Source organism: Mesocricetus auratus, unplaced genomic scaffold, assembly GCF_017639785.1.
Source record: "Mesocricetus auratus isolate SY011 unplaced genomic scaffold, BCM_Maur_2.0 Super-Scaffold_100676, whole genome shotgun sequence".
Taxonomy (NCBI): domain Eukaryota; kingdom Metazoa; phylum Chordata; class Mammalia; order Rodentia; family Cricetidae; genus Mesocricetus; species Mesocricetus auratus.
The window spans coordinates 100804381-100831297 of NW_024429266.1; the positions used below are offsets into that span (position 1 = coordinate 100804381).

Below are 26917 nucleotides of genomic sequence, written 5' to 3' on the forward strand. Positions count from 1 at the left end.
ACAGGCTTGTGCCACCACCACCTGGCTTGAAGTGTAATTCTTAATTGATTTAACCAGCTATGAAATTGTTTTCCAAAGTAGCTGCACCATTTTGTATTCTGAAAGACAGCATAGGAGTGTTCGAGCTTCTCTGTGTTCTCACCAATGTTATTTGAGACGGGGTCTCGTGTAGCCCAGACTGACCTCTCAATGTAACTAACCTCCTCCTCCTCCTGTCTGGAATTATACCATGTGTCCCCAGGCAGAGTTCATATAGTATTGGAGATGGAACCATGGCCTTATGCATGTTGGGCAAGCAGTCTGCCAGCTGAGCTACATTCCCAGCCTTTTCAACTTGGTCTTGCTTTGAACTTGTGGCAATCTTCTTGCCTCTGCCTCTTGAGTGATAATATTCCAGGTATGAGACACTGTGCCTAGCCCTTGAGTTTTTTGGTTTCACTCATTACAGTTAGGCCTTAATCCACCATTTAATTGTTTTATTATCATATAAGGTTGGGACCTAATTTCATTCTTTTTTTTCTTTCTTTTCTTTTTCTTTTTTTCTTTTTTTTTTTTTTTTGTTTGTTTGTTTGTTTTTCGAGACAGGGTTTCTCTGTAGCTTTTGGAGGCTGTCCTGGAACTTGCTCTTGTAGACCAGGCTGGCCTTGAACTCACAGAGATCCGCCTGCTTCTGCCTCCTGAGTGCTGGAATTAAAGGTGTGTGCCACCACCTCCCGGCTCTAATTTCATTCTTTTGCACATGGATATAGTTATCCCAGTACCACTTGAGAGACAATTCTTTCTCCCAGTAAATGGTCTTTGCCCCATGTAGAAAGTCAGTTGACCATAACTGTGTGAGTTTGTTTCTGAACTCTAAATTCCATCCCATTGTTGTTGGTTCTTCTGAGGTGGGGGCAGGGCAAGAGACTCTTGTATTTGTTGTTGAGAGGAGTTCTCACTCTAACTTGGGCTAGCCTTGAACTAGAAGTAGTGTCTCTGCCCACATGCTGGAACCCTCTCTGTCTTTATGCTATCTGGTATCATAGCTTCATGATTAAATTTAAATTCAGAATGTGTGATATCCAACATTGTTTTAAAAGTTGATTTGGTTGTTGTATGCTATTTGGTTTTAGGATTAACTTGTCATTTTCTCTGAAAAATCTAGTTGATGTTCTAATAGAATTATGCAGGTTTTAGATAAATTTGGGAAGACATTATTTTACAGTATTTTCTGTTGGTTGGGTGCAGTTGGCAAAGCATTAATCTTAACAGTGTTGTCCTCTAATTGATGATTATTTTGGGGGTTTGCTTGTTTTTAATCTTTTTTTCTTTCAACGATGCTTTTCAAAGTATGATTTATAGTCCATTAATTCAGGTGCTCAGGATTAGATCTCTGTGAGTTCAAGGCCAGCCTGGCTACATAGTGAATTCCAGGCAGGCCAGAGCCAACTTGACAACTTGACAGTTGTTTCCTTAAAACTTTTGTATGTGTTCATACTGCTTTGGGTTTTTCCTGCCTGGTGAGACATCAGCTTGTAAGTGAGGATTTATTTTTCTCTCGTTGCTTTCAATCCTCCCCCCCCCCAAGCCCCTGTTTGTTTGTTTGAGACAGGGTTTCTCTGTGTAACCCTGGCTATCCTGGAACTCACTCTGTAGACCAGGATAGCCTCAAACTCAGAGATATACCTGCCTCTGCCTCCTGAGCACTGAGATTGAAAGTGTGCACCACCACTACCTGGCTAAACCCAATTCTTGAGTGAGGTATCTGCTAGTGAGGTCACTTTCATTCCTGTAGTGAGAATTTGATGTTACCCTTTGCGGGAGCATAGACATGTTACTGGTACCCTGAGATGACTGTGAATTACAGCAGCTAATGAACTACATTATCTGCTTGCTCTTTTGTTTTTAGCAGTGCCCCAGAATTAACTTGCTTTCTAATCTGAGCCAGGCATACTCTGACTCTGGGATTGAGGTATCAATCAGTAGTAGAATGTCTCTCTAGCATGCATGGACACCCTGAGTTCAGCCCCAGTGCCCATTACCCCAGCTGGGGCTTCTCACAGGGTTAGTTTCTGAGATTATTGTTTGAGATTTATTCTCAGTCCAGGGATTGGTTTTAGCTCTTGTGCTAGTTCTTTGTGGCATCATAGCCAGCCTCTAGTTGAGTTTATATCACTCTCCAATCTTCCATGCGCCTTCTCCATATTCTTCCCTGGTTGAGAGAGCCCTTCATCCTGAACTTCATTCTTGGTGCTGAAGTCCATTCCTTTGGGGAGATGCTGAGAGTTCACTGGTCTTTGGTTTTTTTTGTTTGTTTGGTTTGGTTTGGTTTTTTTGGTTTTGGTTTTGGTTTTTGGGACGTTGGTTTTTCAAGACAGAGTTTCCCTGTGTAGCTTTGGAGCCTGTTCCTGGAACTACCTTTGTAGACCAGACTGACCTTGAGCTCACTGAGATTCGCATGCCTCTGCCTCCTGAGTGCTGGGATCAAAGGCGTGCACAAGCACCACCTGGCTGAGAGTTAACTCTTCTAAGGATAGGCTCTCCCAAGGCAGAATTTTAGCCAAGGCTTGAAAGATGAAGACAAGCACTTCTCTTTGTGCTGTTCCTCAGCTGTTAGAAACAGATGAAGGGGTATGGACTAGCTATAGCCTCTCTCAGCCCAGGCCCATATAAACTTAGCATGCTGTGCCCTAAGGCAAGCCTTGGCTCTTATATGGCAACTAAGCTATTATTTCTGCATCTAAAACTGAGCCTCAGTAGCAAGGGCAGGAAGAGAAATGCAGTTGTTGCTGTCACTGGTCAAAGTATTTTCCTTATTAAGCATTTCTTCATCTAGTGTTTGTCTTTTGGAACATTTCTAGGGATGTCAAATGGCAGGTTTTGTTTTTAAGTTTTCATCAGTTTCATTAGAGCTTCGAGTTCACAGAGCCCTCAGACTGCTGTGCTAGAAGTTTATCCATTCTAAGTAAATGTTAGGCTTTCTGTGTGTGTCTGTTTGTCTATGTGTATGTATGTGGATTAGCCTTGTATCTGGACTGCAAGGACGACTAAGTAAGAATGTAGTAACATCTCAATAAAACACTGGAAGGGAAATTACACAATGTAACAGCAATCTTTTTTAAAATTACAGTTAGTGTCTTCTTTATCTGTGTGTGGTGACATGCATGTGCACTAGTTCCACACATATATGGAAGTCTGAAGACAACTTTGTTTGGAGTTTTTTTCTTTCATCGTGTGGATCCTAGGGATAGTACTTAAATCCCTAGATTTTTTTTTTCCAAGACAGGGTTTCTCTGTATTGTTTTGGAGGCTGTACTGGAACTTTCTGTGTAAACCAGGCTGGCCTCGAACTCAGAGATCCATTTGCCTCTACCTCCCGGGTGCTGTGATTAAAGGCGTGCGCCACCAACACCCAGCTTAAGTCCCTAGATTTTACAGGCTGCACCTTCTCCCATTGAAGACATCTTACCAGCCCCATGATAGCATCCTTAAAGAAGTTGATGATTATAGCAAAGTGATCTTAAAGTTAGTGAATTGTGGTAAGGGGGTAGGATTTAAGATATTTAAAAATATGGAATGTTTAACAGTGGCCAAAAATAATAGACAAAGGACAGTTGTGAGTTCAGGAACTTCCTAAGCTGATTAAAACTTATTGCAAAGCCAATACAATTTAACATTAAAAACGCTAACTTTGGCTAGTGATTAAAAACTAGACAGAGTCTAGCAAGAGCCTAGTGTGTCTCAGAACTCAGCATTTGCATAACTCGGTGTTAGTGCATGCAGGTAAGAACAGGAGGTTCTGATGAATCTCTTTGAGTTTCAGAAAGCCAATCTGGTATTATACTAACCTCTATCTGGATCTGGGAAAGAACCTTTAGTTGAATAATGAATAATTCATCAAGGATAAATAAAGATGGAATAAAAACTTAAGGTTGGCTTATGTTTAGCCACCAAATGACTGAGAAGAAAACTTGTTTTCTTATGAACCCTTTTGAAGATGTGGGGGGTGCTGATTCTCTGGAACTCTTATGGTGGTGTGGGGTGTGTGTGCGTGTGCACGTGTGTGAGTGCATGTGTGCACGCGTGTGTGCTGAGTCCAGTGTCTTACACATGTCATGCTATTGTCTCACCAAGTTTCATCCCCAGCCCTGAATTTTAAATTTATGTATTAGGATTGCCGGAATGTGGTGGTACATGCCTTTAATCCCAGCACTCTGGAGGCAGAGGCAGACAGATCTGAGGCCAGTCTGGTCTACAGAGCAAGTTCCAGAACAGCCAGGACTACACAGAGAAACCTTAGCTTGAAAAACAAAAAAAGCAAAAATGGGATCATAGATCTATATTTCAGTTTAGTAGGAAAATACTAAATGTATTTTATAAACTTCTGGGAAAGAAAGTTGTATCCCTGCTTCATACCATGTACTGAATTCTAGAGATTTTAAATGTGAAAAATAAAAGATCACGAGATCAGAGAGAAAATTAGATCATATGTTTACTTTGACTGTTCAAATAAATCTTCCTGAGCAGGCCAAGCAATCTAGAAGCTAGGGGGAGTTGATTTATGGAAACTCCAGACAGTCATTTCAGCATGCACATCAGAATACTCAGGGTTGCTGGTGGCCAGGGCACCAGAAAAGCAAACTCTCTTTTTACCTGACAGTAAAAACATAGCCAGTGCTGAGAAGAGGCAGGTAAGAGGAATCTGTTCTGCTGGATCTGGCCCTGAACCTTTGGGCTCACCCTATCTTTCTGCCTCTGCTTCTGCAGTAGCTGGTACTACATATGCATCCCCACTGACCAGGTCAGACTCTGTTTTAAACCTCTTGAGTAGTTGTTTTAAGGCTAGTGTAGCTGGGCAGTGGTGGCACACGCCTTTAATCCCAGCACTTGGGAGGCAGAGGCAGTCGGATCTCTGTGAGTTCGAGGCCAACCTGGTCTACAAAGCAAGTTCCAGGATAGCCTCCAAAGCTACACAGGGAAACCCTGTCTCAGGAAGAAAAAAAAGGCTAGTGCAATTAAGTGTGAGGCACTATTGGACTAGAGGCTGGAAGAGGCACTAGATAACCAGGCACTATCACTTGGGATACTGATTTGGTTAGAATTAAAAGCACCAATTTAGCCTTTAATCCCAGCACTCGGGAGGCAGAGGCAGGCGGATCTCTGTGAGTTCAAGGCCAGCCTGGACTACCAAGCGAGTTCCAGGACAGCCTCCAAAACCAGAGAAACCCTGTCTCAAAAAACCAAAAAAAAAAAAAAAAAAAAAAAAAAAAAGGCAGAGGCAGGCAGATTTCTGTGAGTTGGAGACTAGCCTGGTCTACAGAGTAAGTTCCAGGACAGGCGCCAAAGTTACACAGGGAAACCCTGTCTGGAAAAACGAAAAATAAACAAAAACAGATAACATTTAAATATAATTTTGTCTGTATTCCTGTTTTGTGTTTTTAATGCAGAATCTTATGTAGCCTAAACTGTCCTGGAACTGACTATATAGTTCAGGCTGCCCTTGAACTTACAGTGGTCCTCCTCAATGCCTCCTGAGTGTTGAGCTTGTAAGTGTGCACTGCTGGGGCTGACTGTATGTCTGTTTTTATTATACTCTCCTAATAGACGCTAAAGAAACCTCTTTAGACCTTTTTAGTTCCAGTACTCAGGAGGCAGAGGCAGGCAGATTTCTGAGTTTGAAGCCAGCCTGGTCTACAGAGCAAGTTCCAGGATGGCTAGGGCTACACAGAGAAACCCTGTCTCAAAATAAAAACCAAACAAAATAAAACCACAAACAAAAAGAAGCAACCTCCTTGTGTGCTAGGACAGTTTGCTCCTTGTTATTTGGGTGTGTGTGGAAGTCAAAGAACACCTTGCAAGAGTTCTCTTTACCATGTAGGACCTGGGAATTTGTTCAACTTGTCAGGGTTAGTAATATATGCCTCTACCCATTGAACGATCTTGCTAGCCCCTTTATGCTTTTTTGTTGTTGTTGTTGTTGTTGTTGTTTTTTTTTTTTTTTGGTTTTTCGAGACAGGGTTTCTCTGTGGCTTTGGAGGCTGTCCTGGAACTCGATCTGTAGACCAGGCTGGCCTCGAACTCACAGAGATCCGCCTGCCTCTGCCTCCCGAGTGCTGGGATTAAAGGCGTGTGCCACCAACGCCCGGCATTGTTGTTGTTTTTTGTTGGTTTTTTTTTCTTTTGGAGAGGAGAGAGGGGTTGGTTATTTTTATTTTTTTGTTTTTTGGGGGTTTTGTTTGGTTTGGTTTTTCGAGACAGGGTTTCTCTGTGGCTTTGGAGGCTGTCCTGGAACTCTATCTGTAGAACAAGCTAGCCTCTAACTCACAGAAATCCATTTGCCTCTGTCTCCTGAGTGCTGGGATCAAAGGCATGAGCCACCAATACCCAGACCCTTTATGGTTTTTACGTTTTACATTTAATAGGTTTTATTGTACCTGTATTGTGTGTGTATGTGTGTATCTGGGAATTGAACGTAGGGCTACAGGAATTTTTTATTTTATTATTTTTTGGGGTTTTGTTTGTTTTTTGAGACAGGTTTCTCTGTATTGCTTTAGAGGTTGTCCTGGAACTTGCTTTGTAGACCAGGCTGGTCTGGAACTCACAGAGATCTGCCTGCCTCTGCCTTCTGAGTGCTGGGATTAAAGGCGGGAGCCAATGCCTCCCAGGCTGCAGGAATATTAAATAAGCAGCCTATCACTGAACTGTTACATCCAGCTCCCCCCTCCCCTTTTTTTTGTTTTTGTTTTTCGAGACAGGGTTTCTTTGTATTGTTTTGGAGACTGTCCTGGAACTCGCTGTGTAGACCAGGCTGGCCTCAAACTCACAGAGATCCACCTGCCTCTGCCTCCCGAGTGCTGGGATTAAAGGAGTGCACCACCAACGCCCGGCCTCCCCCTCCCCTTTTTTTTTTTTAACGTTTTATTATTTTCTGTGTGTTTTGTCTGCTCACCTTGCAAGTGCCTGGTTGCCTGTGGTGGCCAAAAGAGGTTACCAGATCCCCTGTAACTGGAGTTAGAGATCGTTGTTAGCCACTGTTACTGGGTGCTGAAAATCTAACCTGAGTCTTTGAATGAGTAGCAAGTGCTTTGAAAAGAATAGCTTTTACCGATGGGCCATCTCTCCAGCTCCCAGCCATCTTTTTGTTTTCTGAGTACAGTCTAAGTTGCCCACTTTCTTTTTGAACTCTGTAGTCCAGGCAGGCCTTGCATTTGGCCTTGCACAGTAGGCAAGTCAGATCTCACATACAGTAAATATGCTGTGGATGAATGGAGCATTTCAGCAAGATCAGATCAGCCCTAGTTCCTTCCATGCTTGTAGAGTGACCGGACAATTATGTCCCAGGTGCAGTTACAGCCACTATGCATACTTATTGGTGAATCTGAGCCCCAGCTGCGTTTGCTGAGCTCCCAGAGCAGCCTCACCAGCCCTGTTTGCCCTGCCCGTAGCTCATGATGGAGCAGTCCAAGAAGTCCTCTCTCATGGTGGCCCGCAGTATTCTCAATAACAAGCTCATTAGCAAGAAGCTGGAGCGCTATCTGAAGGTGAGGCAAGAAGGCAAAGGTGCTGCCCTGACTCTGAGCCCCGTGGGCCTAGTCCCACACTGTCCCTGTGAGTCCTTCCTGCCTTTTAAGGTCTCCATCAATCTCTACAGGGTGAGAATCCTTTCACCGACAGCCCGGAGGAGGAGAAGGAGCAAGACGAGGCGGAGGCTGGCGCTCTGGATGAGGGGGCACCAGGAGGAGCGGCAGGGCTCGCAGAGAGCGTGCCGGCACAGCCCCCGGTGCCCCTGGAGCCCGCCCCAGAGACTGCAATACCGCCACCTCCACCGCCTCCAGAGGAGGAGAGCGCAGTACCCCTGCTGGGCGGGGCGCTGCAGTGCCAGATCCGAGGGATCCCGGGCCTCGACGTGGACGACGACGAGGAGGGCGGTGGGGGTGTCCCATAACCCGTCCCAAGAGCGGGCAGGGCTCGCGTGGCCGAGGCTGGAAGCCCAGCATAATAAAGTGCTTTCGAACTCCAGGTCTTCATCTGTGTTGTAACTGAGAAGTGAGGGCGGGCCCCTGGAAAGTGTCCAGAGACTAAGTGCGCGTGCGCGCGGGTGGACGCGCTACAGCAGCGCACGCGTGCGCGGACCCGGCCTGTCTTGCGCACTAGCTTACCCTTGGGGCACAACTCCTGAGCCTAGCAACCCGGAAGGCTAGGCGGGACGGCGGGGGCGGGCTCAGTTGGAAGCCAACCAATGATAGTGCAAGAGGAAAGACGTACGTCCTTCGTTTTCCAGTAGCGGACGGCACGTTGAACGCATGCGTTCTGAGGAAAGCTAAGAAAAGGGTCTGCTGGCGGTTCGCGTTGGAAACATGGAGCAAGGCTACGGAGGTTAGTACGGGCTATTTGCAAGCACGGGAGGCAGCTGCGCGGTGGGGCACGGGCCTGGCCGGCGGCCGGCACACTTGCCGCAGCCCAGGCGTGCGGAGTGTCGGCCGGGACGCGCGCGCGCCGCTTATTGGGCCTCCGCGCAATCGTTCCCGGGGCGCTGCGTGTGGATTGGCCGGTAGGGCTCCGGGGGGCGGATGAGGCGCGGAGGTCGATGCCGTGCCGGGCTTCTGGAGGCACTCGGGCCGCTTTTACCACGCAAGCCTAGAGAATCTGGTCGCGGCCCAGACCCGACCACCCCGGCGGTGTCAGTCCCGCCTTCTCTTCCGAAGACGCCACAAAATGGCGGCTGAGGGGCGGGGCTAGAGCGTGCGGGGAGGCGGGGTGAGGGCCGGCGGGGGTCGCCGGGGCTGCGAGCGGAGCCTCGGGATTCATCACAGCGGGCCGCCGTTGAGAGCACGTGCCCCGGGGCTTGCTTTCTGGGCCAGCCCAGCCGTGCGACCCCCGGAATAACCTGCATGGGTCTCTGCAGCATGCGCCATGTGTGCTGCTCTTGGGAGGTGAACTAACTCCAAGAGCCAGACATTGAGGGTTTTGTGCAAAAACTGATGTCTCCTACCAAGACCACAGATTCTTCAAGAGTCGGTTTACTGAGGGACTACATCCTTGACTATAAAATTGTAGTGGCTTGGGGGAACAAGGGGACAGCGAAAGCAGGAACGTTGCCTCTCCTAACTTAAATTTCAGCATCTTTTTGTAATTAGACCTCATTTCTCGAGCTGCCTACTTTTAATCTCTAGAATGAGATCCTCCTGGGCTAACGTTGACATGCAGGAGACAATTGGAGCACATGGAAAGGGGCTCGAAGTGGGCTCAGGGAGTTGTTAGCGGCTTGTAGCCGCTTGAGGAAGTATCCTGAGATCCCTGGACTTGGACTTGGCAGAGGCCTGAGGTGGGAGGGGCACGTTTGCTTGGGTGCCTTCAGGGACAGCCTAGCGCTCTTTGCCTTTCAGATGCTAGCTAGGTCCTCCATTGTTAGCGTCTCCCACCAGGCATCTGTCATAACCCTGTTTTGACCCTCCACTTTGTATCTGGGCTCTGTTAAAGCACTTGCAGCCAGCGTTCCTGTCTCGGACTATGTGACCGCAATTAGAAAGACCAGTGTCTCACAGGGACGCGGTTTGTGCCCATAGGTAGTTCACTTACCGTTATAAGGGCTGCTTGGTTGACAGGATGGGGCAGGGACAGTTTGCAGAGATGAGAACACAAACGGCTTCAGGACCGGTAAATTCCCTAACTTAGGCGCTTCAGCTCCCTCTGCTGAGTTCATGTTCTGTCGGCACATTGAAGGAGCTATGTTAATGGTGGATGAGGGATATTCTAGAATGGGAGATGGCAAAGGGAGGTTGTTTGACAGCCAGGGGTTTTGCCACTCTGGAAAAGTATGTGCTAGGCTCGCAGGTAACCCTCTCCTGTCCAGACAAGAGGAACACTGGAGGTCATTCAGGCTGAGGCTTAAAGCCTGGGGCATTGAGTGTTTAGTTACATGGAAACAAACCCTACGATTTATGTCACCAAATTCCCAGCTATGTGGCATTTCTGGGAGCTATCTGAGCTCTTTTCCCACTTAATGTGGTGCCAGTAGGATGGGCACTGTGGCCTGGGACTGTAGCTGATCCTGTTTCCTCCCAAGTGTGGTTCCCTCATTTTTCTGCTTTGAGCTTAGCTCAGCCAGGTAAAGCATGAGAGTCTGCAGTTGTAGGGGTGGATGGGAGAGGGTGCTACATTATGTTCCCTCTTAAGTTGGCACTTACTCTTTTTTAGTTTTTGAGACAGGGTTTCTGTGTAGCCCTGGCTGTCCTGGAACTCCCTGTCTCTGTAGACCTGGCTGGCCTCTGACTTACAGAAATCAGCCCGCCTCTGCATCTGCCTCTAACTCTGCCTCTGGGATTAAATACATAGCGTTGCCACCACCAGTACTACCACTGGGTGGCACTTGCTTTTGAAAAAGGACTCCCTTTAGACTTTCTGGAATTCTCAGAACCCACATTTTCCTGGTGGTGGATAGAATCTTGACACATGATCTTTTCCCAGGCTACGGGGCATGGAGTGCTGCACCTGCCAACACTCAGGGTAAGTGGTTCCTGCTTGGTGGGTTCAACCATGTGTTCCCCCACACTGCATGCCCCTTTGTAGTAGAATCCAACATCTGCCTTCACCAGGGCAAAATTTCCATTTCTTTCTTAATTCCCTTTTTTAGTCTGGTTAGTGAATAGTTAGCAAAGTCTGGTTAGTAAAGACTTACAGGGTCTGGTTAGTAAATAGAATCCTGCCTCTGTCACTCATCACCCTCCCAGCGCTCGGTTCTTAGTAAGTGGCCCTAGTAACACCCTTCTACCCCCAATTAGTCTGTGTGTGCAAATTGTACATTTCCTTCTATATTAGGTATGTCTCGGAATGTTTTTTGGGGGGGGGTACTTTTCCTGTTACCATTTAGAGGGATAAAACCTATTTTTAACTCAAGAACTGGGGGGGGGGCTAGATGTGGCCTAGGCTTTTGCTCACCCTTGTTTTCTGAGTCTAGACCCTGGGCCACACTCAGCCCCATTGCAGGAGATAAAGTGTCCCTTTGCCGGGCGGTGGTGGCTCACGCCTTTAATCCCAGCACTCAGGAGGCAGAGGCAGACGGATCTCTGTGAGTTTGAGGCCGGGTTGGACCAACAGCCTCCAAAATAATACAGAGAAACCCTGTCTCGTAAAACCTTAAAAAAAAAAAAAAAGGTGTCCCCTTCTTTCCAATCCTGGCACATGTGTATCTTCTTTGTCCCAGGAGGTGTTCTCTAGGACACCCATGCCACATAATATGCTCTTGTTCAGCTGAGAGTGGTTTTCTACTGGTGCCCTATTGATATGGTTCGAAGTAACTAGATTTTGGCTCCTAGTGAGAACTGAGCCTGTATAGGGGTCTGTCTCTGCCTCTGCCCCCCCTCTGTCTCTGCCCCCCCCCCTCTAAGGTCCAGGCCAGACTGGCCTCTGGTTGACATTGTAGTGCAGGTCAGCACCCTGGGGACTACTGTTTTCGTTTCTCTGCCTAGCTTTCAGGGGAGAAGTCAGGCATGCCTGGGAGAGAAATGATGATGCTTTGTCCCCATTCTGTAAAACACGAGCATGCCACCACTGTCACCTCCTGTCTTGTACAGTGAGGTGCTTCTGACATTGATGCCTTCTGTGTTGTCTCTCCTAAGGCGCTTATGGAAGCGGTGTGGCCAGCTGGCAAGGTAAGACCTGAAAGCTGTCTTGAGTTGGGTGAGTGAATCTCTGAGCAGCCAGCCAGAGGGGCTGAGGTACAGGGCCCCACTCCCCATCCTGGCTGTGTGCATGGTTGAGGGGATGCTGACTGCTGAGGAGAACCAGAGCTAGGCTGTCCTCAGGGAGAGTTTGAACTTGTTGGAGGGGTTGTGGATACAGTGCAGAAACAGCCGCTTTCAGAAGTCCGTCTTTGTCAGTACCCTGAATTGCTGTTTCAAGGTTCCTAGCCGCCTCTGGCTTTGCCTCGGGAACGAATCCTACTGTCTTTTAGAGAAACCCTGCTACTGCAACCTGTGGCCACCTGTCTCTGGTCTTGATCACACTTGCTTGTTGTGGTACGATGTTGGTGAACTCTTCCCTTGGTAGGCAGAGTGTGCTCCTGAACACAATAATGTTAGGCCAGCTTGGTGTGCTGGCTTGTGACATGGTTCCTCTTTCTTCTGATAGGTTATGACAACTACAACTACTACAACGCCCAGAGCACTGCTGCCACCGTCTCTGCAGGAGCACCTTACAGTTATGGCCCAGCCTCATGGGAGGCCCCCAAGGCCAGTGATGGTGGCCTGGCAGCTGGGAACGCTGCCATGCAGATGGCCTCTTTTGCCCCAGAGCCATGCACTGACAATTCTGATTCGCTCATTGCCAAGATCAACCAGCGTTTGGACATGTTGTCCAAGGAAGGAGGCAGGGGTGGGACTAGCAGCGGTGGGGAGGGCATGCAGGACCGAGACAGGTGATTATCGCCTTAAGCCTTTCCTGGTGCAATCCCTTTATGGCATCAAGAGGTGGGAGTGGGTACCGACTCTTAGAAAGACGTCTTCCCCGGGCTCCTGTGTGTTAGACAGGAGTTGGACCCTGCGGGGAGGGGATTTCAGCAATGGGACTAAGCTGTTGGCTGGTTTAATTTAGTTAGTTCCAGACTCTGTCTTCATCTGTCAAGGGCTTCATGCTCTTGTTAGTGGTGTTTGAATGAGGGTCTCGGGCTGCTTTGCCTTCTGGGTATTTCGGCGGATACTGGGAGGTGTGGTTTCTTGTTCTGGATGTAAGGGGGTCAGCCTGGTGTAAAGTTGGGCTGAGGGCTTAGCGAGTCTGGCTGCTCCTAACAGGCATGCACTTCCTTTGCAGTTCCTTCCGCTTCCAGCCGTATGAGCCCTATGACTCCAGACCCTGCTTGCCCGAGCACAATCCCTACCGCCCTAGCTACAGCTACGATTATGACTTTGACTTGGGGGCTGACCGTAATGGTAGCTTTGGTGGGACATTCAACGACTGTCGGGACCCAACACCAGAACGGGGCTCCCTTGATGGCTTCATGAGGGGCCGGGGCCAGGGCCAGGGCCAAGGCCGCTTCCAGGACCGGAGTAACTCCAACACCTTCATACGTAGTGACCCCTTCATGCCACCCTCTGCCTCCTCGGAGCCCCTACCCACTACCTGGAATGAGCTGAACTACATGGGTGGACGTGGTCTAGGTGGGCCCTCCACCAACAGGCCACCTCCTTCCCTCTTCTCCCAGTCCATGGCCCCTGACTACAGCGTGATGGGCATGCAGGGGGTGGGCAGTTTTGGTAACACCATGCCTTATGGATATGGTCGGTCCCAGACTCGGATACGAGATTGGGTAAGTTTACCAAGTTCTGTCAGGCCTTCTTGCCTTTTCTTCGTAACAGCTTTATTGAGGTAGAAGTTGTACACTTTCCTGTACTGTAAGATACCCCTACTCCCCAGTGTGCAGTCTGCCTTCCACTACTTGGCTTTAGATCATCTCCACTGACTCAGCTGTTCCTGGCTTGGCCTGGTGTGGATATTTCATAGCTGTAGTCACACATGTCTGGCTTCTTCAAGTGGGACACTAGCTTTGAACTCCAAATGTCAGATCTCTAGATTTCCAAAGGCCTTTTCTTCCTTTGCTCTCTGTTCTTGAAAACTGATCATCCTCTGTGGGGCATCTTACTGGCCCAGGTCAGCAGTACATGGCATGTGCTTGTATCTGTAGCCCAGAAGGAGAGGGTTTGAGCGCTTTGGACCAGACAACATGGGCAGGAAGCGGAAGCAGTTTCCCTTGTATGAAGAACCTGATGCCAAACTGGCCCGTGCAGACAGCGAAGGGGATTTGTCTGAGAACGGTACGCTCTGGGGACCACAGCGCTAGGGTATAAGATGACACGGCTTGAGGTTGCACTGTCTGGCTGGTGCAGCTTTAGTCCCTATTGTCAGTCTGGCTAGTAAGTTTGGGAGCAGGAGCACACTTTGGGGCACACCTACCTAGAGACTGACGTGACGCTTGTGTTCCCTGTGTCTGGCAGATGATGGAGCTGGTGACCTCCGATCAGGAGATGAAGAGTTCAAGGGGGTAAGTCGCCTTCATAGATTCTTTGTCTCTGGGGCTTCTCCTGTCCTTGTTCTTTCTTCCTCCCTCAAAGAGGTGAAAATAGCCATCTTGGTAGACTCAACCACACACCCTGGAACAACCGTGCTCTCGCTCTGGCTCTCATTCTTTTCTCATACAGGATGGTTACTTCCCAACCACACAGTTTCCCCTCCCTCCACTCCTCCCTGTTATCCTGTGCCCCTGCCCCTTCTCTTCCCCAGAAAAAGCTCCCAACCCTTCCCCTGTCCTTACAGTGTTGAATGTAGCCATGAGCCATCTAGTTGTGGGACTCTGTAGGGTGCCACTGATTCTGCAGCCTGTTTTCCTGATACCAGTCACTGGGCAGTGGCAGCAGAGGCTAATTCTTGGGCCACACCGCATTCCTGAGGAGGATACTTTTCTTACTCCCTTCATATGATCGGAATTTCTGGGGTGGAGAAAGGGGGTAGGGTAGGCTAACAGGGTCTTCAATAGCTTTTCTCTTTGTGTGGCGAGATACAGAATCCAGGGCCTAGACAATGCCCTTTGGGTGCTCTGCCACCGCCACTCCCCACCTGCTATTGTCAACAGCTTTGACACTTTTCTGAACCTGTTTGCTCCCCATCCAGTTGACTTAGCTCTTTTTTGGGGGTTTTTGAGACAGGCTTTCTCTGTGACTTTGGAAGCTGTCCTAGAACTAGCTGTTGTAGACCAGGCTGGTCTTGAACTCATAGAGATCTGCCTGCCTCTGCCTCCTGAGTGCTAGGATTAAAGGCGTGCGCCTCCAACGCCGGGCTTTGACTTAGCTCTTGATGCTGGAATTCTGTGCAGATCTCTTAGACCTGCCCAAGGCATTGGCTTTGCTTAAATTATCCTAGGATCTGTATTTGTCCTAATTTGTTAGAACACTAAGCACATACTTGGAAATTTGGGAACGCCTATTTCCAGTCAGTGCTGGGATCCGAATACCAGACTAGAGCTGCTCTGTGGTACAGAGCTGAATGGAATGTACCACTGTCTCCACCACCCCTCTAGGGGCAGGCTCTGTCACTTTGGAGAGAACCAAGTTGGTGACTATAGTTGGTGACACCTGGGCTCTTCTGTGGCTCTAGGTTTTCCTTACACTGCCTCATTTCCCAGCACTGTAGTAGGCCAAGGTCTATGGTGAGACTGCACACTAGGTCTCAGAACTTCAGCTGGTTCTAGAGAATTGTGGAATTTGCTGCCTCACTGCCTAACATTGCATGTACCTCTTTTCAGGAGGATGAACTCTATGACTCCCGGAAGCAGAGAGGTAGGCATTGCCCAGTGACCCTTACAGCCTTCCTCCATCTGACCACACTCATGGCTGAGCTCCGTGGCTCGTGGCAGAGGAGCTGCAGCTGTGCAGTGGGCCTAAACTGTGACAGCCACCCCAAAAGCTTTGGTCCAGTGTCTGGGGCAGGATTTGCCTGAAAGGAGTTGATTCGCATCAGTGGATACAGATAACGGGTAGTAGGAATTGGGGACCCGTCTCTGGGTCTCTCTGATACCCATGGTAGGAAAGCATGTTTCTGGAATCTAGAAAGTGGCCCCTTTTTTTTCTCATACTCTGGCCATCTTCACTATTTCTAACATCTAGTTTTTTTGATTTTTGGGGTTTTTTTTGTTTGTTTTTTGTCTTTACCCCGGCCTCTTTCAGAAATAACTGGCAGCTTTGGTGTGTGTGGACAGAGAGCAAATACCTGCTGTGGTTGGTCTTGGGGTTGTGAGGGTGGCCTGTAAGTTGCTCTCAGGCCCAGATCTCAAAGCAGTTACCACTGAACAGGTCTTGTCAGTTCTAGGGCAAGAGACCTAAGAGCCAACAAGTGCTGCAAGGCCTCAGGTTCGCTCTCAGCCACATGGTCTTTCTCCCTGTTCTGCGGAACTGTCCTAGCTGCTTACCCTCAGGGATCACAGGCTAGCCCTCAGCCCTTATAATGTGAAGGCCCTTGGCTCATTTAAGATTCTCAGGTTAGCTAACCTCAGATGTCCCCACCCCGCACAGCGCGGGATCACCCCCAGCGTTCAGCAACTCACGCAGCCGGGTAAATGCTAAAGCAAAGGTGACATGTTTGTTGCGCACAGGTCCTGCTACCCAACCGGGATGACCTTGCTATTAAACAGCAGTCATAGTTTCAGGCAGTGACCTCTTGCCAAAAGTCCCACACGTCCTTTTGAGAGGCTTCTGAGCAGCGCACGCCGGTCGCCATCTTCGTGGGACAGTCTCGGGACTGGCATCAGGGGTAGGGGTTACAGTTCAGATGCTTATCAACCTTTTTTCAGCATCCAGCCCTGGCCCTGAGCCTGGGGATCCAGTGTGCTCTCATGCTGAGATGCTGGCCACAGGGCTCTCCTGGGAGCTATGCTAGCCCCAAGGAATGGATGGGAGGACCAATTGGTCTCTTCCCATTTTGTTTTTAGGATTGCTTCCCACTCAGCCTTGGGAAAGTCCAAGGTTGTTGGTTTTGTGAGTGGAAGATAGAGATCGGACCAGCAAGGACTGTCAGACCTGCTGAGTCCTTAGTTCAGGTGAGGCCAACTGGATGGTCACCACAGCCCACCTAGAGGTGGGATGGAGGGCGGCAATGCAGCCTGCTTTATGCCTGCGGCTTCCGACTGCTGCCTCTGGGGATGTCTGCTGCTCTTTGGATGACTTGGGAGACGACCCAACAACACAGTGCCATATTGGACCAGTAGGCTGGGGCAGAACAGAGTAGGTGGCCATGAGTGGGATGGGCCTCTGCCCATCAGGCCATGGACGGAGTGAGGCAACTCCTCTGGGTTCTCATCAAAGGTCCTGGTACATCAGGAGCCTCTTGACAGTGCCTTGGGGTATCCTGGCTCTGCCACAAAAGAAATGGAAGCTGGGTACAAGGTGTGGCTGCCAAGCGGTAGCATCTAACTGGGCCTGAGCTGACCTCGCTGCAGGCTCCTCAGTGTCTCGAGGGCACTCTTCTGTTGCAGGGGAGAAGGAGGACGAGGATGAGGATGTGAAGAAGAGGCGGGAGAAGCAGCGGAGGCGAGACCGGACGCGGGACCGAGCAGCTGACAGGTGAGGGGCCAGTGAGGCGGGCAGGCTGACTGGCTCGGAAGACCCTGCACGGAAGGCGGTTGAATCTGGACACTGCCAACCTCTCCAGGCTCACCAGTCCTCTCTTTGAGGTTCACAGGAGTTTGAGTTGATAGAACAGCATCTATCAAGAAATCTTAGCCAGGTTCCTAGCAAGGGGGTTGGGGGGGGGTTACAACTTAGAGAAGGGTGTGAAACGTGTGTAGTTAGCTTTCTGGTTTTGCTCAGAGAAGCCACCTCTGAGACTACCATCTTTCCTCGCCTTTGGAATTAGGGCTCTGATAGGACAACTATGGCGCTCAAATGTGCCCATCAGGGGCCTCTTTTCCTCTTCAGCAGCCCCAAGGGGTGCCCAATCCTGTCTGCTGACTTGACATTTAGCCTCCCAGAAAGTGACCTTCATTCAAATCTAGACAATCTCTGAAATTCACTGGAGTGAGAATACATGTATGTGTGACTCTGCTAGCCAGATTTTGCTTCAAAATAGAGGAGTGGTAAAGTGCTGCTCTAATACACCATGCCTCTGTCCCTCATGATTCATTAAGCAGCTGTTGGCTAGAAATCAAAAGACACTAGTAGCTATATTAGTATGTGTTGCTTCTTGTCACTGTCCTTACATAGCAGATGTAGTCTTACCTGCAGAGTCATCTCCCCAGATCAGATGCCCTCTTAAACTTTATTTATTGTGGGGTAGGACATGTGTTTGTGCAGAGGTGTTTTTTCCCCTATGTGTATGAGTGTACCTCTGCCACAGCATGCTTTTAAAGGTCAAAGGACAGTTTGTAGGAGCTGGTTCTCTCTTCATCAAGTGATTTCCTGCAGACCCATGCAACTCTTTAAGCTTGGCGTCAGGTATCTTTACTCATTGAACAGTTTCTCCAGACTGTAACCCTTGGTCTTAAAACAGGGTGCTATCGGGGCTGGAGAGATGGCTCAGAGGTTAAGAGCACTGACTGCTGCTCTTCCAGAGGTCCTGAGTTCAATTCCCAGCAACCACATGGTGGCTCACAATCATCTACAATTCAGTCTGGTGCCCTCTTCTGGCATGTAGGCAGAACACTGTATATGTAATAAATAAATAAATAAATAAATCTTTTTAAAAGAAAAACAGGGTGCTATCATAATTTTCCTGTGTAGAGAAATGCTTAGCAGCTCTAATCCCAGCACTTGGGAGGCACAGGCAGGAGGATCTCTTGAGTTCAAGGCCAGCCTGGTCTGCAAAGCTACGCAGAAAAACCCTGTCTCTGCACTAATGACCAAGGATTTCAAAGGAATTTAAGATTGTCAGAGAGATCCAGGCTTGGTAGTGCACACCTTTAATCCAAGCATTCGGGAGGCAGAGGCAGGCGGATCTCTGTGAGTTCGAGGCCAGCCTGGTCTACCAGGCGAGTTCCAGGACAGCCTCCAAAACAATACAGAGAAACCCTGTCTCAAGAAGAAGAACAAAAGATTGTCAGAGAGGAGAATAGAATTGCAGCAGGAAATGTGAGCCCCACAGCTCTTTAGTGGTTCCCCAATCAGCCCCGCTCTAAGGGCCTTTTCTTTGATTTTAGAGAGTTCTCTTTGGCCCAGAACAATTGGTATGCTACTGATGGAATCATTTTCAGGAAATGTTAGTGAAGCTGTATCCATCCCACTCTGAATTCTTTCCTAACTGGGTTTAGTGGCTCAACACCTGAGGGACAGACTGGAAAACGTTCTCCTTGTCTCCCTTAAAGAGAATTCCTTTCCTTTTGCGTTTCTGTACCCAGAGATGACCTAGTGATCCCTGTATTACCAATCCCTTTTGTGTTCCCTCTCTAGGATTCAGTTTGCCTGTTCTGTATGCAAGTTTCGTAGCTTTGAAGATGAAGAAATCCAAAAGCATCTGCAAAGCAAATTTCACAAAGAGACATTGCGGTTTATAAGTACTAAACTGCCTGACAAGACAGTGGAGTTCCTCCAGGTAAGGATGGATGCCTCGGTGTTGGTGGAAAGCCCTGCAGTGCAGGTGTTAGTGGCCTTCAGAGGGCTAAGGGGAATGAGAGGCCTAAACATGATCCCATTTCTTTTCCCAAATTAGAACTATTGTATGTGTTCCTGTGTCCCAGGTTTTGCCTGTGGAGCTACCACAGTAGCATCTTCTCACCTGTGTGTAGTTGAGAAATAAGTGCCCTGCATAGTGGGTTCTCATTTCATTTGGTGGCATCTCTCCCTCCCAGGAGTACATCATAAACAGGAATAAGAAAATTGAGAAGCGGCGTCAGGAATTGTTGGAGAAGGAGAGCCCTAAACCCAAACCAGATCCATTCAAAGGTCCGTTGGGATCCCAATGTCCAGGTTATTCTAGATGCTCTGAAAGGGGCAGAACATGGCTCCGTGTGGGCTAGCTGATCTCCCAGAGGTCCTGATTTGATGATACCCATCACCAGCATGGCAGTTTAGAACTGTCTGTAACTCCAGTTCTAGGAGATCCAATGCCCTCTTCTGGCCTCCTTGGGCATCAGGCATATGCGTAAGCAACATGCAAGTCTTTTTTCTTTTATTTTCTTCTTTTTCTTTTACTAAAAAAAAAAAAAAAAAAAAGGCAGGTTGTGGCAGTTCCCCATCTTTAATCCCAGCCCTTGGGATTCAGAGGCAGGTGGACCTCTGTGAGTTCGAGGCCAGCCTGCTCTACAGAGAGAGTTTCAAGACAGGCTCCAAAGCTACACAGAGAAACCCTGTCTTAAAAAAAAAAAAAAAAAAAAACTGAAACAATGCAATGCTAGCCCAGGACTTCCAGGTCCTGTGGGGAAGGCACTTGTGGGGGAGCTCTGGGTGTGAAGTGAGGCTGCGTACCTGTTTATCCAAGTGAAGTGAAGCAGCCTGCTGTCCTCTCCTCGGTGCAGACACAGCTGGAAGGGTGAGGTGTGGACATAACACTCCTCACAGTGGGGGGACAGGTCTCCTAGGGAACATGCAAGAGGGTGAGCTCCACCCTCTCAGCCTCTGTCCTGATGATGTTGTTAGACGGTGGCACAGGGAGGACATGGTAGAGAGGAGAACGAACTGCTTTCTTGGGTTCCATTCCAGGGATTGGCCAGGAGCATTTCTTCAAGAAGATTGAAGCCGCACACTGCTTGGCCTGTGACATGCTGATTCCTGCACAGCACCAGCTCCTCCAGCGGCATCTGCACTCTGTGGACCATAACCATAACCGGAGGGTGAGTCTTCTTTTGATGCACTGACCACTCCTCTACTGCCAGCTGAGGGAGGGTAGACCCTTACAGTTCTACCAGGGATGCTCACGTTGCTAACAGGTTTGCAGTGAGCCTGTCATCTCACTTAAATGCAAGTTGGGCTTCCTGCCTACTTGGAGGCTGAGTGTTTCAGACATGTTCTCACTGGGTAGGCCCAGCTGACCTCGAACTCAAAGATCCACCTGCCTCTGCCTCCCAAGGATTAAAGGGTGCATCCCTCTACACCCATCCTGGCCCTCTCTGGTGAGTGGATTGACTATATAGCAGCTGAAATTCTGAATTGAAACTGTTACCCACTGAAGTTTCTCAGTTGCTGGAAAACTGGGTTTCTGTAAGATGAGGCCAAGGGCCATTCAGTGGACTAGGTAACCAACTTGGGTTCTAGTCTAATACTGTTTTATTTTTTGCTTGATGATGAAGCTGAGGCTAAAGGCTTGACCCACGGGTTAGCAAGGTTTTGTTGTTGTTTCTTTCATAAAATGTCTGATTGTAAATATAGTTGGCCTACAATCACAGATTGAACCATTTGAAACTACTGAACACACTGCAATTCTGTTGTTGTTGTTGTTTTGCTTTGTCTTTGTTTTGGGATTTTTTGTTTGTTTAATACAGGGTTTCTCTGTAGCTTTGGAGCAGCTCGCTCTGTAGACCAGGCTGCCCTCAAACTCACAGAGATCCATCTGCTTCTGCCTCCTGAGTGCTGGGATTAAAGGCGTGCGCAACCAACACCCAGCTCACACTGCAGTTCTTTAATTAATATTCCCCAACTAATACCTTATCATAGCTGTTTGCACAGCTTTAGTTATGTTAGACTTATAACTTACCTAAAAGATAAGGAGAATAGGGTAGATCCTATTTTATAGAACATCCTTGGAGTTTGTTAACTGAAGGGACCAGGAAGTCAGTTCCCTGCAGTTAGAACGACTCTGGGGGTCCAGAACATCTGATCTGTGCTGTGTGTCACAGCTGCTGTAGACAAGGAGAAGCAACCACAGTTGATGAAGAGTGGGTATAGCTATGTTGCTGGCCGATGGGTTAGCATCTTAGTCAAGATAGAGTACCAGTGGCTGCCCAGCCACCTCTTAGTGCTTGGGGGTTTGTTGTTGTTTTGTTTTGTTTTAGATTTATTTACTTATTATGTATACAGTGTTCTGTCTGCGTGTGTCCCTGCAAAACAGAAGAGGGCACCAGATCTTATTACAGACAGTTGTGAACCATCATGTGGTTGCTGAGAATTGAACTCAGAACCTCTGGAACACCCGCTAGTGTTCTTAACTACTGAGCCATCTCTCCAGCCCCCTGGTTTCTATTTTTCAAGACAGAGTTTCTCTGTGTAACTGCTCTGGCTGTCCTGGAACTAACACTCCTTTACGAGATCCGCCTGCCTCTGCCTCCCAAATGCTGGGATCAAAGGTGTGCGCCACCAGCACCCGGTGGTGTATTTTATATGTGCGATTGTTTTGCCTGTTTGTGTATCTGTGTACTATGTGAGTGTCTGGTGCCTATGGATGTCAGAAAAGCCCCAGATCCCTGGAACTGTAGAGACTCCAGTTGGGAGCTGCTGTGTGGATGCTGCGAACCAACCAAGCTGTCTCTCCAGTTCCTCTTAGGGATTTCAGAGATCAGCAGAACAGCAGTCTATAGGAGGGATTAGTATATGAAAATATAAGCCCCAAAGCAGCCAAGTGGTCGGTCCTTCAACTGTTCTTTGGAGATGTCACTTTGTGGAGCCTGAGCTCAAAGATGTGCACCACCAATGCTTGGCACAGTCTGTGAAGCTTTGACTAGTGCTGCTGAGATTTACTATGACGTATCAGGCAGGCAGACAGGCAGGCAGAGGGTTTGTCCTTTTTTTCCCCCTGTTTAGTTCACACAACTTACCTTTTGTGACAGGGTGTCGCTAAGTAGCCCTGGTTGTCCTGTAACTTGCTATGTAGGTGGACCAGACTATCCTTGAACTCAGGAAAGTTAAATGTGAGCACCAACCACCGTGCCTGAGTGCTCACTCCTTAGCCTTAGCTCTGCATATGAGCTTTCCACTTAGTTGCACTGCTTGGTTTTTTTCTGTTTGTTTGTTTTTAGTTTTTGTTTTTGGTTATTCAAGACGGGGTTTCTTTGTATAGCTTTGGAGCATATCCTGGCACTCGCTCTGTAGACCAGGCTGGCCTCGAACTTCCAGAGATCTGCCTGCCTCTGCCTCCCAAGTGCTGGGATTAAAGGTGTGCGCCACCAACGCCTAGCCCTGCTTTTATTTCAGGGGCTCTCTGGTACTTTCTTTATTTGGCATTTTGAGTTCTCCAGAATGAAGAAAGATGGCAACTGCATGACATGATAGCTTGGCATAGTGTCCTATTTCATTTCTTACTGTGGTAAAATACCCTAACCAGATACACCATGAGAACATGGCCCACAGAATCAATTGACAGGCACTCAGAGATCAGGGAGCCTGTAGGGGTCTGACCTGGGTCCTCTGCATATGTTATGCATTGCATGAGTAGCTCAGTTCTTGTGGGATACCTAACAATGGGAACAGGACAGTCGCTCTTTTTTGCCTACTTATAGGACCCTTTTCCTTCTACTGAGTTACTTTGGCCAACCTTGATGTGATGGTGTGTGCTTGGTCTTATTGTAACTGTATTATGCCCTATTTGATAGGTGTCTTTCGAAGGGAGGCCTGCTCTTTTCTGAGGGAAGACGGGGAGAGGGTGTGGATCTGGGGGAGGGGAGGAAGGGGAAACTGGTCTGGATGTAATATATGAGAGAAGAATTAAAAAGAAAACAATACCCTGACCAAAGACAGCTTAATGAAGAAAGGGTTTACAATGCCAGGGTTATAGTACATAACTTCAAGGAAGTCACTTGTCTGTCACATCTATAGTCCAGAACAGAGAGAGATTGACTGCATACATGGTTGGTGCTCAGCTAGTTCTCTCTCCTTACAAGTTCAGGGGTGACTCAAGCCAGCTTGATGTAGACAGTACAGCATTGAGACTTTATTCCAGGTGATTGGGTTGTGTCAAGTTGACAGTTAAATTTACCATCACACTTGCTGGCTAGCCCTCTGGTTTCTCTTGGCTGTTTTTAAAAGCCTTCTTTTCTTCGGTTGCCTTTTTGCAGTTGGCTGCTGAGCAGTTCAAGAAAACAAGTCTCCATGTGGCTAAGAGTGTTCTGAACAACAAACATATAGTGAAGATGCTGGAGAAATACCTCAAGGTTTGTGTTGTGAATCTGGTGAGCCTGAAAAGAAGGAAAGCCTAGTGGGGAAGAGCCAGGGCACAGTAGTCAGCATTTCTGAGTTTTTATTTATTTAATGATTTGTTGGTTTCTGAGACAAAGTTTCTCTTTGTAACTGCCCTAGCTGGAACTCTGTAAACCAGGATAGCCTCGAATTCAAAAAGATTGACCTGCCTCTGCCTGGTGCTGGGATTAAAGGCATGCACCACCATATTGGGCCAGCACTCGGGAGGCAGAGGCAGGCGGATCTCTGTGAGTTCGAGGCCAGCCTGGTCTACAAGAGCTAGTTCCAGGACAGCCTCCAAAGCCACAGAGAAACCCTGTCTCAAAAAACCAAAAATAGCCGGGCGTTGGTGGCGCACGCCTTTAATCCCAGTACTCGGGAGGCAGAGGCAGGCAGATCTCTGTGAGTTCGAGGCCAGCCTGGTCTACAAAGTGAGTTCCAGGACAGCCTCCAAAGCCACAGAGAAACCCTGTCTCGAAAAACCAAAAAAAAAAAAAAAACCCAAAAATAATTGAAGGACATTAAAACATATGGGGGCTTTATCTGTGACAATGGGGAGTTTCTAGAGACTTGATACCCAACAGTCTGTGACCTTGGGTTGTGGTGCCGTTTAGTAGATGACTGGATCATTGCTGTTCACATTCACCCCAAAAGGCCACGATCGTTAAGCTGTACTGAGCAGATGCCGGTGATGTGGTTTGTAGGGAGCATCCAGGCTGGGTGCAGTGACACATGCCTTAGTCCCAGCTACCCTGGAGCCATCGGGGATCTATCTGTTCAGCCTAGAAAACTGAGATCAGCATGGGAACATAGCAGAATAATGAAACAAACTCTAAGTCAAATGGAAACTATTAAAGCAGGTTGCATGGTGGCACACACCTGTAAGACTAGCATTGGGTTACTGAATTTGAGGCCAGCAAGGGCCATGATAACAAGCTGAAAACAGTGCCAGTAGAGTCTCTGGGTGCCATAGTGGTGAAGTATACTTGTTTAGCCTGTGTGATGACTTGGATATAATCTCTGACACTCCCCTCCCAAAATGTGTGTGACAATTAACAAATAGGGGACATGAATTTGAGGGCAGGGGGGAACATGGGAAGGGTTGAAGCAAGGAGAAAGGAAGTGATATAAAGTACTTCTTTCTATATGTGTAAAATTCTCAATAAATAGAAAAAATGGAGCTCTGAATGTAAACTTTGAGAGCTAAAGATGCAGTCTAGTCTACTGCTGTAGCATGCTGCTTCGCAGACTCTGTTCCTAAACAAGAGCTCCTGACACACTGAACCTCTGCCTGGCTCTAGACTCTGTTCCTAAACAAGAGCTCCCGACACACTGAGCCTGTGCCTGGCTCTCGTTCTGATATGTGTTTCCTCCTTGTCCAGGGTGAGGATCCTTTTGCCAATGAGACAGGCGATCTCGAGACAGAAGGAGATGAAAATGTAGGAGTGGAGAAGGAAGAGACGCCAGAGGAGGTAGCTGCAGAAGTCTTAGCAGAGGTGATCACAGCAGCGGTGAGAGCTGTAGAGGGGGAAGGAGAGCCAGCTGCAGAGCAGAATGAAGTCCTAGATGGAGGGGAAGGCCCTGTGAGCACCGTGGAGACCAGTCGTGACCCCCACACTGAAACGTCGCTGGAAGAGCAAGCCTGTGAAACAGCATCTGAAAACACTGAAGACAAGGCCAGAAGTGAGGCGGTGGCGCCAGCAGCAGAAGCAGAGAGCCCCACACCTGTCCCAGCTATCCCAGGGATCATGGACGATGATGAAGTGGGGCAAACTGACTCGAAAGATACTCCCACAGACTGACCTTTTCTTCCCTGTCTCAAGGGACGTGTTGTCTCTGGTCTTTGAGCAGTACTAGGGTGTGTGTTACTGGGCGGAAAGACTCAGCCATTTCCTTCCCAATATACCTCAAGGGCTGATGCTATACAGTGGACGGCTTCCCACCTCTGTTAGAATACAAAAAGAGGTAAATCATTTTCCCAAGTGGCCTTTGATGGCTGTTTGTGCACTGCAGTTACAATAATAAAAGACCTTCCTGATACTTGTTAAGTACAGCAACTGGAAGAATGTGGGGTTTTGTTTTGTTTTTGTTGGTGTTGTGTTTCTCCCCCCCCACCTCCCCAAGGTTTCCCTGTGACTTTGGAACCTGTCCTGGAACTCGCTCTGTAGACCAGGCTGGCCTGGAACTCACAGAGATCTGAGTGCTGGGATTAAAGCCGTGAGCCACCAATGCCTGGCTGTGGGGTTTTTGATATTATTTGCTTAGAAAACAGCTTGATGATAGAAATATAGCTTGCTCAAGGTTTTTATGGGAGGGGGTTTGCTGGTTTTTTTGTTTTTTTTTTTTTTTTTAGGGTCATTCCCGTATTCACCCAAATGGCATGTCGTTTGGGACATCCAGTTCAACCATCGGTGTGGGTGACATTGTGTCCCCTCGACATCTGTCCTCTAGTAAAAGGTCCTGCCTAAGGTCAGACTTTTTTTTAGGTCTTTATTTTAGCTTTAGCTTTGGCATTGAGATAGCATGTTGCTTCAACTCAATCCTACTGCCTCAGCCTCTGGAGTGCTGGGACCATGTATATGTAGCCATGCTCAGCTGGACTTTGGTTTTTATAATACACTGTAGTCTATGTTCCTCACCAAATATGGCAGTATCCTGTTAGTGCTGGATATTGTCATGTCACTGCAATGACCTCTGCCTGTGCATGAGATCTGAAAAAGCCCCTAACCCTGTTCCATAGGAAGCCTACCCACCGGAGCCTCGAACTACGACACTGCCAAGGGCATTGGTTCTCCGTGTTCAGTGCTTGCTAATTAGTTTCATGTTTTGCCTCTTCTCTCCGTTAATTTTAGAGTTGGTTTTTTTTTTCTTTAATTCCATTATTCTTAACTATTTAGTATTTAGGAAGAAAACATAAAATTACTCCATCGATGGAAAACAAATACAAATTTCCATAGAGGGATCTATCTGTAAAAAGCTCATACAGCTAATGAAAATGTTTCCATTTTAAGCAAATAGTATTCCCTTGAGTTCTGCATCTGGGGAAGGAAGGCTTGGCGTGTCTTAAGGTAGTGTGTTCCAGGGTTATAGGGTCAGAGTGGTGGCTTTTTCCCTTGTGAAATTCCAATGCTGTGTCCTTGACTGTACACAGCTCACATCTTAGAAACATCAACCAAAGGGAAATTATTATAAAAGAGGCAACAAAAATACTGCAGCAATTCCATGAGCACTCTGTCAAGAAGCATCCCTGGGAGATGAGGTGAACTGTGATGGGAATATCAATGTCAGAACGTAATAAGCAATAAAATGATGCCACTGAAACACTTCTGTTCATTGCTCTGTGTACGTGCAGGCTGGAG

At 48.0% G+C, this 26917-nt stretch overlaps 2 protein-coding genes across 4 annotated transcripts in view; both read left to right on the forward strand.

Moving 5' to 3' along the window:
- Positions 1–7998, forward strand: part of Akap8l (A-kinase anchoring protein 8 like) — a 31900-nt gene extending 23902 nt beyond the window's left edge. For 2 of the 3 annotated variants that reach the window (XM_005083376.4, XM_005083377.4), the window contains 2 exons: positions 7425–7520; positions 7631–7998. In XM_005083376.4, coding sequence (XP_005083433.1) covers positions 7425–7520; positions 7631–7924 — 390 coding nt within the window. In that variant the 3' untranslated portion in view covers positions 7925–7998. Of the gene's footprint in view, positions 1–7320; positions 7521–7630 lie in introns of all 3 variants that reach the window. The other variant, XR_005873808.1, reaches the window with a different exon arrangement.
- A 214-nt stretch (positions 7999–8212) lies between these two features.
- On the forward strand, positions 8213–25621 carry Akap8 (A-kinase anchoring protein 8). Its single transcript, XM_005083375.4, has 14 exons — positions 8213–8355; positions 10447–10485; positions 11598–11630; positions 12109–12394; positions 12787–13282; positions 13658–13787; positions 13968–14014; positions 15272–15305; positions 16997–17084; positions 18906–19047; positions 19304–19397; positions 20154–20284; positions 23438–23533; positions 24941–25621. Exons 1-14 carry the CDS (start codon positions 8337–8339, stop codon positions 25358–25360), a joined length of 2055 nt encoding a protein of 684 aa, XP_005083432.1. The 5' UTR covers positions 8213–8336; the 3' UTR covers positions 25361–25621.
- The last annotated feature ends 1296 nt before the right edge of the window (positions 25622–26917 follow it).